General features: G+C 36.6%; 2 protein-coding genes across 4 annotated transcripts; one reads left to right on the forward strand and one right to left on the reverse strand.

The window, feature by feature from the left end:
- The first annotated feature begins 141 nt into the window (after nucleotides 1-141).
- On the forward strand, nucleotides 142-4,175 carry Hmt4-20 (Histone methyltransferase 4-20). Of its 3 annotated transcripts, none has more exons than XM_074107703.1 (3): nucleotides 142-388; nucleotides 713-1,045; nucleotides 1,438-4,175. In XM_074107703.1, the coding sequence occupies exons 2-3, from the start codon at nucleotides 722-724 to the stop codon at nucleotides 3,196-3,198; spliced, it is 2,085 nt and encodes a 694-aa protein (XP_073963804.1). In that variant the 5' UTR covers nucleotides 142-388; nucleotides 713-721; the 3' UTR covers nucleotides 3,199-4,175. The 3 variants fall into 3 exon arrangements, with proteins under 3 accessions (XP_073963804.1, XP_073963820.1, XP_073963813.1); XM_074107719.1 differs by lacking the exon at nucleotides 142-388 and adding an exon at nucleotides 441-519; XM_074107712.1 differs by lacking the exon at nucleotides 142-388 and adding an exon at nucleotides 470-563.
- Nucleotides 4,176-8,574: 4,399 nt separating this feature from the next.
- Nucleotides 8,575-11,562, reverse strand: Roc1a (Regulator of cullins 1a). The gene is made up of 5 exons (XM_074107732.1): nucleotides 11,356-11,562; nucleotides 11,238-11,265; nucleotides 11,020-11,141; nucleotides 10,809-10,894; nucleotides 8,575-9,149 (listed from the first exon to the last, which is right to left on the reverse strand). The coding sequence occupies exons 1-5, from the start codon at nucleotides 11,446-11,448 to the stop codon at nucleotides 9,137-9,139; spliced, it is 342 nt and encodes a 113-aa protein (XP_073963833.1). The 5' UTR covers nucleotides 11,449-11,562; the 3' UTR covers nucleotides 8,575-9,136.
- Between the last annotated feature and the right edge of the window lie 250 nt (nucleotides 11,563-11,812).

Raw genomic sequence — 11,812 nt, forward strand, 5'->3', positions numbered from 1 at the left:
ATTGAATCTTTCACTGATGTAAGTTAAACAATAATAATAAGTACAAAAAGATTGAAAACAGATCACTTTTATTGCTTGTTCCTACAAGCAATCTTTACAAATGCGCTTTTATACGAAAATCAGATGAATGAATGAGCGAAGAATATTGCTCGTAGAAATCATGGTTGTTTTTCAGCTTTCATAAAAGATTCCTCAATATAAATGTGTTTATTTTAATTTCTGTTAACGTATAACAAAGATGAAAATATAACTAGATTATTTTAAATTACAAGTTTTGTTATGTATAATTTATGTAAATAACCTAGCGGGTTAGCGTCTAGAAGTGCTTATGTACTGGTGGAAGTTGATAGGAAATAAACATGATTATTGTGTTTATTCAATGATATAAGTGAGTGTCAAAGAAAGCCTGTCTATTCGTCTATTTTTAATTGGAGACGGTATACTCAAATTAAGAATTATAATCGTGAATAACTAAAATTTTTGACGTGTCGTTATTTGGGATTCGTGCTCGGCCGCCATGTTTGTCCTTTTATTATATTACAAATTAAGAGTTTGTACCGTTTGTGAGTTTATTTAAACACCTGACACTTCTATGATCGGAGTTTGAAGAATAGTTCAGCACTCTTGTTTAGTTACCAGTGACAAATCCTTTGTAAAAGATTAACATGATCGTTTAGATCGGGAGCTAAAAGTCGCGTCCTTTGTTGTGCAGGTATTCAGAATGGTTGTTGGATCATCAGCCGGTTATCCAGGGAGGCAAGTGGTCCACAAAATGCAGCCCATGGGCATGACGCCGCGCGAGCTCTCGGAGTACGACGACCTGGCCACGGCGCTCGTCGTGGATCCCTACCTCGGCATCACCACGCACAAGATGAACATTCGCTACAGACCTCTTAAAATGAACAAGGAAGAGTTGAAAAATATTATCAAAGAGTTCATACATACACAAGATTACAACAAAGCCTACACAAAACTAGCCAACGGCGAGTGGATGCCCCGACACTTTAGCAAAAACAAACATCAACAAAACAAGCTCAGAGAACATGTTAGTATTTACCTTTTTTTTACATTCTTATAAGAACAATATTAGAAGTAATTTAAACAGCTGATAATTTTTAGAGCCATTTTTAGAGACAGTGTAAAATTAAGAAGACATGATGTCAGTATTATTAAAATTTGCTAAATAGTGCTAATGAGATGCTAAATTTTGCATGTTATAATGCAATATTACTTACTATGTTTGATGTGGTATTGTTATTTACAATTCTCTTGTATGTATATACTATCTGAAAGTTCAGATAGCTATTTATATAAATCTGGGATTGTTAGCTTATAGATTATCTGAAATAAGTAGACAAAGCCTTGATTATTTTATCTAACTTTGTGCACAAATGAATGCAATCTGTAATATACTAAGACATTTTATTAAATTTTCAGATATATCGCTATTTGCGAGTGTTTGATAAAAAGGCCGGGTTTGTCATAGAGCCATGTTATCGGTACACTCTAGAAGATCAAGTTGGAGCTAAGATTTCAACAACCAAAAAATTCAACAAGCATGAAAGAATAGATTTTTTAGTTGGGTGTATTGCTGAAATGACTGAAGAAGAGGAAAAGCAATTGCTTCATTCTGGGAAAAATGATTTTTCAGTTATGTACAGCTGTAGAAAAAATTGTGCTCAGTTGTGGCTTGGCCCTGCTGCATACATAAATCATGATTGTAGACCTAATTGTACTTTTGAAGCTACAGATAGAGGTAAAGCCTTTGTTCGTGTGTTAAGAGATATTGAAGTAGGAGAAGAAATAACCTGTTTTTATGGTGAAGACTTTTTTGGAAACAGTAATTGTTATTGTGAGTGTGAAACCTGTGAGAGAAGGGGCAAAGGAGCATTCTCTGTAAAAAGCGGAGGCAGCGATGAGCAAGCCACTAGATACAGATTTAGAGAAACAGATAATAGGATTAATAGAACAAAAGCTAAACAAGGACAAAAGACTGTTAATGGGAAAGGTTCTGAAAAATCACGAATATCTCGGAGACAAGATTCAAACATTGTTTCACCACTTAGTATGAAAGAAATGAAACAGAAAGGATTAACGAAATATGACGCGGAGTTGTTGATAGCTCAGGGGTGCATTGCAGATGTAGTAGACGGATCTATAGATAAAGAAGCGCAGGGGAGTAGGGAATCGTCGGCGTCGAGTAGAGGTGAGCGGTTGCGACGGCGTACGGACAGCGGGCGGCCTGCGGCTGCCGGGGCCGCGCCGCACTCGCGCTGCTGCAGCGCCACCAGCTCGCGCAGTAGTCGAGACTCGCACACCGGCATTGTATTGCGAAGTCACAAAAGACTTATTGATAATTGTTCACAGCCTGTATACACAAAACCGAAAAATGCTCCTAAAGGAAATTCAGAGTCTAAATCAGGAAGAAACCTTAACACCCCAAAAGAAGAACACAATCTGTCTGGTACATTAGAAGTAAATGAGGCTGAAGTGAAAACTGTGAGCTCATTAGAAATCCAGAAAGAGACTGATGTAAGAGTAGATTCCCACATTGACAATGCGAAAACTGATTTAGATGACACTGAAATTAAATGTGATATGCCAGAATCTCTCCCGCAGATAGCTGACCCTATAATACAGACAGAGGTCAAGACAGACCTTTCAGAAAAAATACCTGAGGCAAAGGAGAAAGAACAAAACATTGATGTTCCCTGTGAAACTACTACTACATGTTTGAAAAGTGAGATTTATGACTTTAGAGAAAATGTTAACCCCAGTGCATCCACAGACAGTAAAGTGAGTAAGAACAAAGTAGAAATAACAAATAGAGTGGAAGAATTGAAAAAAGAATCGGAATCAGGTCCTCCATGGCTGGTGGATAATTCAAACAAGAGTAGCTCTTGTCCATGCACGCCGCCTCGGCGCGGCCTCAAGCTGACACTGCGTGTGAAGCGGAGCCCGGTGGTGGAGGAGGAGCTGGAGTGCGGCGCCACGGCTGAGGCTCCCGAGTACGAAGTGCTGCGGCTCGAGGGTGTCGACCCCGAGACGGCGCGCCGCCTCAAGAAGCGTCGCCGCTCCAAGGAGCGCCACCGCAAACATAGCCCCGTCCGTCCCCTGCCTCCCATGAAACGCTTAAGATTAATATTCGGCAACGAGAGCCGCACTATCGACCTACCTACCGCTATATCAGCCGACTGACAGCCCCGACTAGCCTATGGGTATAATATTTCCACCGTTATTATACAATTATTAGTTTAATTGACACTGACTAGGATTATTTTATCTAGTATTTATTTTGTGATGTGAAGTTCTGATTGTATTGTGTGATAGGAGTCAGTTTTATATTTAATAATTTCAATGAAATATTTATTAAAACAAACACTAAATCTTGTTATTTCATTAGCTAAGATATTTTAAATTTCCTGAATTAGAATCATGATTATTTTACAATCTTTAGACATGAGTTTGTGATGTTTTACTAGATGATGATTTCCCTGTTGAAAGTTGAAATGACTGTTTTAAACAAAAAAAAACTTAATGTTTTCTTAGGTTAGGATACCTCACGAAAAATGTTTAGCCACTTCTTTGAATGACTTACCAGATGAGGAAAGTTGTTGTTGACTGTATATTTTGTGCTCTTATTACTTTATTTGGTTGATATAATACCGTCTAAGGAGTTGCGGCTTATTTCTAATTCACCAAGGATTTCCTCAATAACTTCCTGAAATTCAACAAGTTGATGTTTTAATAAGGTATTGTTATTAACAGTGCGATCTTTTTAATTTGACTCATAATATTTATCTTGAAGTCTTATACAATCAGTTGGCATTCAGTGATAAATAATAATATTCTTCCAACATTCAGTATTTTAATTTGTTAACTATCTGGTGCCCGCGACTAAGTCTGTGTGGCCTTCACTTGTAGGTAGAGGAGAGACTAATTAGAAATTATAAAAAAAAACCACAGGCTAGGTACTTGATGAAATGCGTTCAGTAGTGTTTAAGACTGGCATGGAACAAACGGGCAGACAAACATTTTAAAAATATTTTCTGTTAAGTATACTTGTTCAGGAACTAATATTGTATCTTGGCAAAGGCGATCAGTTTTTAGGTACCTTTGACTATGTTTTATGTACCTAATGATTTTATTTTGCTTTAATTTAGTTCAATGAAAAGTTGTTTACTAGTGTTTACTCCTCGGAATTTGAAAAAAAAAACCGAAGTTGTGTTGTTGTGGAGGCCCCGGATCGGATGCTCTCCCCTCACAACTCGCGACATTGTAACACACATTTTATGTTTCATTGACAATAGAGAAAATACGTGTCCAATATTTTCACTACTTCTTCTACTACGAAAATCGAAGTTCGTATCGTACCGTCCCTCTCACTCCCGTATTAGCGGGACGTAATAGCGTCAGCGGGACGGCAAGATACGAAATTCAAATTTTGCACTTCGTAGTAGGTATAGAGCCTGACAGACTAATTACAATTTTTTAGGAAACTATAGCCCATTATGCTGGGATATATGTTTTGATTATATTTCATTTACCCCCTGTTTCACCATCCATTGATTGAATTTATTTGACGGATAAATGTGATGCCGTCTCTGTTTGTTTTGTTCGAATAGACGGAAACGGCATCACATTCACGGTGAAACAGCCCCTTAGAATGTTATACCAGTTATGTATTAATCTGACGTTTTAACTTTAGAAAAATTGTTAAACTGCGCCAATAAAGAAACGAGATTTGAATATCGTCCACTTGCATGTTATCTCCCACATGACATCCAAAGGTACAAATCAACCGTTTTAGCGTACACCCGACACAATGAGATAGGGTACAGGGTACTATTCATTTTTTTTAAATACAATTTAATTGGCGCCTAAAAGGTAAAAAAAAATATTCTTTATTGGCGCGGCTTATATCAACAGTGACGTTACTGCATGTATTAGCGGAAGCTCGTCGATTATAGAGTATGAGAAATGTCGTTAAAAACGTCAGATACATAAATATTGGCCTCGATTGTTTAAATCAAATATTAAGTAAATATATATACTGAGCGGCAAAAAATCTGGCCCTCAAATGTATGCAAAAATAGGTTATTTTGTATGGAGAGTGGGCCAAATTTTGTGCCGCTGAGTATAGAATTCTTCCCTGAGTACCTACGGAGTTGGGTCACATGGTTCACTAATATGTTGCATAAAATAGAATTCATATAGAATCTCATAATTTCGTTTCTCATAACAACCTTGAGCAGAATCATCATATCACCGAATTACTTTTCGCATATATTTTTTGTCATAATTTTGTAAAGCAGAATATTAGCATCACATAATATCGATGAGAATAATATTTATATGTTCGAATAGTTGCTACGCAGAAATACATTATCTCATAATATTACTTTGCATAAGGATAATAAAATGCAGAATAAAATTTTACTAAACGTTCCTTGCAATTAAATTAATTGTAGTTCTATATTAACCTAACCTTTATTGGCAGCAGTAAGATTCAGCAGCTTCGCCGGCCGCTGCCGCGGCACGCTCGCTTCGCTCGCTTTTGTGGTCGCAGTTCTAACCTAACTTAACCTACTATGTAGCTGCTGTTCTGTTTTGGCGCTTTGCCTGCTGCTGTTACAGCACGCCCCACCCACCTTAACCCAACCTTATTACCCACCCACCTTAACCCATTCTTATGGTAGCTGTTAGTGAAATTAAATATGTCATTTCGCCATGTTAAAAGTCAGCGCTATTTGAAATTTCGTGAAAATACAATAGTCCAAACTAGTATGCTATGCAATATAAAAGTCGGCGATACTAATGTTCTGGTATTTAATATTCTGTAGAAGTATATTCGGCGATAAGAGTGTTATGTAATTTAATATTCTGAGAAATGACTATTATTCGAACTGATAATTATGCAAAGTTATGATTATGCAAAAGTATCATTCGGCAAAAAAAAATGAGATACCTGTTATGCGAAGTGTATTTCGGAGCCACGTGCAAGTCGTTAAGTATTAGTGCGTAATCTACCTAGTTAATGCGCCCAAGTGAACTAAAACCAATTTGTTTATAAGTGAAACATTTTTCATTGTATAATTACCTCAAAATTCTATAACTACAAACCAGGATCAGTCAGGTAAATGAAACTTTTGCCTGACTGATCCCGGCAAACTTGGAAATGATTGCTTATTAGATATCTGGCAGCGGATATAGGCCATTTATTAAAACTTTATATAGGTGTATCTATCTTCTGTTTTATCCCGACGATTTACCGCTAACGATTAGGCAATTTGTAACCACATGTATTATCTAAATCTGATCTCTGTTTAGCCAAGACTCCATGTTTAAAAAACGAATTCTAGTTACTCGAATTACACAAGTTATAAGACAGTGCACCCAAAGTTGGCTCTCTGTTACTAGAACGGCTAGCGTAGCGTGCGCGTGCATGCTATTTCTCTCGCTTGTCGCTCAATGTTTTTTTTTTATTCAACTGGATGGCAAACGAGCAAGTGGGTCTCCTGATGATAAGAGATCACCACCACCCATAGACACCTGCAACACCAGGGGGATTGCAGATGCGTTGCCAACCTAGAGGCCTAAGATGGGATACCTCAAGTGCCAGTAATTTCACCGGCTGTCTTACTCTCCACGCCGAAACACAACAGTGCAAGCACTGCTGTTTCACGGCAGGATTAGCGAGCAAGATGGTGGGAGCAATCCGGGCGGACCCTGCACAAGGTCCTACCACCCGCAAAAAAAATGTGGCTGTCAATGTGGATGTTCAATAATAATATGACCATATTCTTAATCTTATCTGGTTGGTTTCCCATCTGGTGAATAACTGAAAAAAACCGGCTAACTGAGAGTTGAACTCGCGCACTGAAGTTTCCGTACAAGTACAAATTCAAAACTAAGCAAAAAATAAGTATCTCATTCATGATTATTGAATATATGAAAAATAAAGTATTTTTTGCGAATCAGTGATTCTCGGACCTTTTCATTTTCTTGTGCTGTGAGACCTAAACTTCCAAATGTTAAAATTTTGTCAGCCTATTGGTTGTCCTATAGCTCCTCATGGTCTTGTCTTTGTATGAAAACATACTTTCACACGTTGGGTTTTGTGCTCGCGTTAGCTCAAGACACTTAATATTATTGACAGGTCCCAAGGAATTGTAGACCCGGCTTAATTTTAACTTAATACCTACTACCACTGAGTTATTTTTGTTGTCAGTACTTATCACTATTGCTCCATTGTGACCGGAAGTCTATCTGTACGAAACTTCAGGATAATCTGACCATTGGAAGAAAGTAAACATCGATAGGTATTGTTAGTCACAATAGCGGTAATATAAACGTATTAACAAAGGAATTTGACAGACAGACGAACAAAGAGTAAATTTAAGGGTTCCTTTTCTTTTTTTGAGGTACCTATGGAGCCCGAAAAACTTTTTCCCAGTAGTTTACAGTGTAAACAGGGTGTGGACCAGCGGGAATACGATGCACTGCATCTGCATCAAGTGCCAATAGTGCCAATCGCGCCAATCACCAGTTGCTAAAAAAAAAACCTTACAAGATAGTAGGACCGATCATGCCGTGCTAGACTGGTGGAAAACTTAGATCGATACTGTATCTATGCATGAAGATCGGACAGATGACAACCAAAGTAATAATGAGTTAATGAGGCAAACGTGCTACATAGATCAGCAACAATTTTTAGACAAAAAGTAATGACTTAACCCTTTGATCAACAATTAGTACTATTGTTGATCAAAGACTTAACCAGACGAGGCCATTATTCCAACTTCTAGCTGGTGAAAGAATAAATTTTCTTGCGCCCTTGGTCCGTGTTTTTAAGATTTTTGATATTCGCTGCTGACGACTTAGGTATTCTTGAACTATTTGTGTAAATCAACTTTTTCTCTTTAATGTGGTTCAGTGAACCGATATTAAGGAACAAATTAACAAATGTAATACTTATGCTTATAATGTATAATATGTAGCGACAAATGAAATACACAAGGACGTTTGGAACCTAAGGTAAAAGTTAGAGGGTTGATAGTCTTGATAATAGTTTTTAAAGGTTTAGGTTTTATGTAGCATAAGCCCAAAAGTGGTCTAAATGATTTAGGCAATCACATCTTTCTAACTTTTACTCAAGCTTCCATACAACCACTATAAACTTTGTATCATAGCTTGATGCTACTTTATATTATTTGAAACTTACCTACTCAAAATAAGTACGCGATTAGTAATTAGTTTAAACATTGTGTAGGTGTAGGACACTCGAATCTTTCCTACCTAAGGAAGATGCATAGGTTTAAAGAAGGTTCTGTAGGTAGGTACACTGCCAATCATTTGTATATAAAATGTGATAAATAACTAGTTAAAATACTTTTCAATAAATTAATTCCATTTGATTTCCTTATGTTATTGTTAGATAAAATTAGGACACAACTTATTTGTAAATAGCATGAAGTCTTGCTGAATAATAAAATGTATTGAAAAAGTTATTTAAAATGGGATACCTACTTACATCAAAAGTATAGTAGGACAAAGCATTCAATAAATTCATAGTAAAAGTATTTAAGTGTATTTATTTTTTCCCAGAGGACATTGAAGGGTGTTCGCAATGTTAAATGTTAATTTCACATGCCTAAACGGCAAGGGTCCATCCATAGAATTACTTCAAATAAACTTTCTCTATATTCTTTTCAGTATGAAGAATGGAACTTTTTGTTCCTGTGATACAAATCACTAGACCATAACCATGTTTTCATAGTTATTTCACAGACAGCTCCTAACACATTAGCATGACTTATAATAGATTAGTCTTGCAGCCACGTTTAGCCAAATTACAAAGTTGTTAATTTAAATATGAATTATCCCTCTCACTGAAAATAACAAGGCCCCTCTAATAAAATAAACAGTATAGTGAGTTAAGATGGAATAGATTTTATGTTTTTCAATTTTTATTACATTTTCAAATAATTGTTTACAAAAACTCCCAGAATTAATAATCATTTTTTTATAGTATGAGTGAATTTATTAAATCCTTAATGAATTATTGACATTTTAAGCCCATCATTACAGGATAAGGTTTAGCTTGCTGTTTGGCTGAAGGCTGCTGGTTGGAGTCTTAATGACCATACCTGCAACAAAAAATACGTTATTTAGATGTAGCCGCCTTTTCCCCTGAGTTAACCCTTTTCCAAACCCGCGAATTTACAAGTGCTACCACAAAATAAATCATAGTTTTATATTGTTTACCTATGAGGGATTAATATAATAAGTTTTTGATAAAAATTTCATTTTTAATAAAAGCTTTTTTTGCTGACTGTACTTATATTGTCACCCAAACTACATTTGCATACCAAATTTCATTTTGTGGAGATGATACCGGCTGGATTACCAGGATGTCACTACCAGATTATTGTTTTGTCACGCAATTTACATAAGTATACCAAATTTCAAGTCAATCCAACTACTGGAAGATGGTTGAATTTAACTTGCAAGATTTGATTACATACAGACAGACAATGGCACAGGTGAAACTAAATAAAAGCTTCTAAAAATCAAACAATATTTTTGACAAATTCAAATGGTTTTGTACCATATTGTATATTTAGTAAGGTTGAATATTTGTGCATGTTCAAGATTTTAATTCATGAGCCTCTATGGAAGCATTTCACAGAAAACTTCATAGTGACATTGCATTAATTAACAAGGAAAGTCGTCTTTGAAAAGGTTCCATGGTGGCTTATGAATTAAAGTCCTTGACCATATATATATTTTTTATTTTTATTTTTTATTTATGTGGTTTCTATATGCACTATGCCTGGAAAAGGGTTAATGTAGTAGGCCCTCTTCCCTTTAAGATAAAATTGGAGGCAGACCAGCAGTCTTGGCAATAATTTAAGTTTATAATTAGGTACCTGCCTACAATAAAGTATTTAAAGTATTCCTTCAACAATATTGTTGACACAGCAATTTTATTTATCACAGTTGTCACCTTAAAATGTACTTATATATATAAGGGACTGTTACTATCATTGCTGGTGAAGACTGATAAATATATAGACATGCTAGTAAATGGCATGCCAGGTGCTTGCCAACCAGCATACTTGCATTCTGTGAAGCCCTATTACTACCAGTAGCCAGGCCCACCAGGCCTACCAGTACCAGTAGCCAGGCCCACCAGGCCTACCAGTACCAGTTAGGGGAGGGCATCTGGGACTACAGCCCTGTGGCCTTGGCCTCTACATGGGAAGGTGTATCACAATAGACATTTTTTTTTCACCTTAGGGCCCCCCCCACTCCTTTGTGGCCCCAAGGCCTTTAAAACCTCCAGACCCATATAGCCTGTACTGATGTGTCTAGTGCAGACATACCAGTATCACTTCCCTGCGAGGGAACAAAATTGAATGAGTTCTGATTTGGCCAGCTATGTATGTATGCAACCTATAGACAGAATCTCAATACATGCACTAGTAGCATTTTATTACTAGTTACTGGCATGCTTTTGTACAAGTACAGTCGCCATCAGATATTTTGGTGTGGCCAAGGTGATCAAAAATATCGAAACATGAACTGTAATACCGGCAGGGCTACTACGAAACTCGAAGTTTGTGTTGTGTAGTGCCTCTGACACTTATACTATTTAATATGAGAGCAAGAGGGACAGTATGATACAAACTTCGAGTTTTGTAGTAGCCCTGCTGAATAATAGAGTGCATGTTCTGATATTTTACTACTACTAGGTATATAGAAGAGTGCCAATTCTGATTAAACTGATTACACAATATACTTACTTTTGGAACTCCCACTCTCTGTTGTCTAGAGGACATACTTGGCGAGTCTTCAGCCAACGTGAGATGCAATGGAAGTGGAATGCATGCTGTGAAAATAAAATCTATTAAAATTGGTGACATTGAACAAATATCAAATAACCCTTGAATTTGAAAAAAAAAATAGTTGTGTGATGGCTAATTAATATTTTTAACTGTAATTTTTTATACTCACATTGCAGACTCCCCATGCTACTGTGCACTCTTCACTTGTGGCAGATGCCTGGTTGGCCTGGCATTCTATGCACAGATCCATTATGTGATTACGGCAGATAGCGCAGTTATCCACGACAATATCTGAATCAAACAAACAAAGGCTTATTATATACAAAAAAATGACACATTTAAAATGATTGGTTACAATTGGTTGATTATATTAAGGTTCTTACGTACCCCAAGCCCATAAAGCAACGGCATTCCACTGAAATTGAAAAAAAAGATGTTATTTAATAAACATAACCAGAAACAGAAATGACAAAGATCTAAAAACCATGATGATGCTGCGAATTACCTTTTTGACTTCGAATCTTTTTTTATCACCTTTGCTGCTGCTACACGAAGCCATTTCTACCTCCTCTTCATCAACATCCATAGCGGAAGCCATTTTATTTCAAAAATACCTTTTAACTTTCAAATAATTAATAAAAACTGTACAGCAATTTATGTTTGACGGCGGTAGGACTAACTTGCTTAGTGGGTTGTTTGACGTTTATTTTTTTTATTGCGCTATTCCACAGACAACAATTGACGTGAGTTGTTGCAGAAGTTATTTAAGCCAAATGAAAAACCATCGTTTTTATTTTTTTAGACTAGATTTTATCACTACACTAAATCGAAGTTCGTATCGTACTGTCCCTCTCACTCTCGTATTAAATAATATTAGCGTCCAGCAAGGCCAAATCGTCCGGGGGGCGAGGAAACACGCCGCACACTCATGTCGTTAATTATCTAAGGCGTTCTAATTCTAA

The sequence above is a fragment of the Choristoneura fumiferana genome, chromosome 2 (genome assembly GCF_025370935.1).
Source record: "Choristoneura fumiferana chromosome 2, NRCan_CFum_1, whole genome shotgun sequence".
NCBI classification, from domain to species: domain Eukaryota; kingdom Metazoa; phylum Arthropoda; class Insecta; order Lepidoptera; family Tortricidae; genus Choristoneura; species Choristoneura fumiferana.

What these genes read in the sequence shown, in the direction of transcription:
- Hmt4-20 (XM_074107703.1), top strand. Translation starts at nt 722, where the DNA reads ATGGTTGTTGGATCATCAGCCGGTTATCCAGGGAGGCAAGTGGTCCAC. An exon ending in AAAACAAGCTCAGAGAACAT is followed by an intron (nt 1,046 to 1,437) that starts GTTAGTATTTAC and finishes TTAAATTTTCAG; the next exon opens with ATATATCGCTATTTGCGAGT.
- Roc1a (XM_074107732.1), bottom strand. Translation starts at nt 11,448, where the DNA reads ATGGCTTCCGCTATGGATGTTGATGAAGAGGAGGTAGAAATGGCTTCG. An exon ending in AAAGATTCGAAGTCAAAAAG is followed by an intron (nt 11,266 to 11,355) that starts GTAATTCGCAGC and finishes TTTCAATTTCAG; the next exon opens with TGGAATGCCGTTGCTTTATG. An exon ending in CGTTGCTTTATGGGCTTGGG is followed by an intron (nt 11,142 to 11,237) that starts GTACGTAAGAAC and finishes TGTTTGATTCAG; the next exon opens with ATATTGTCGTGGATAACTGC.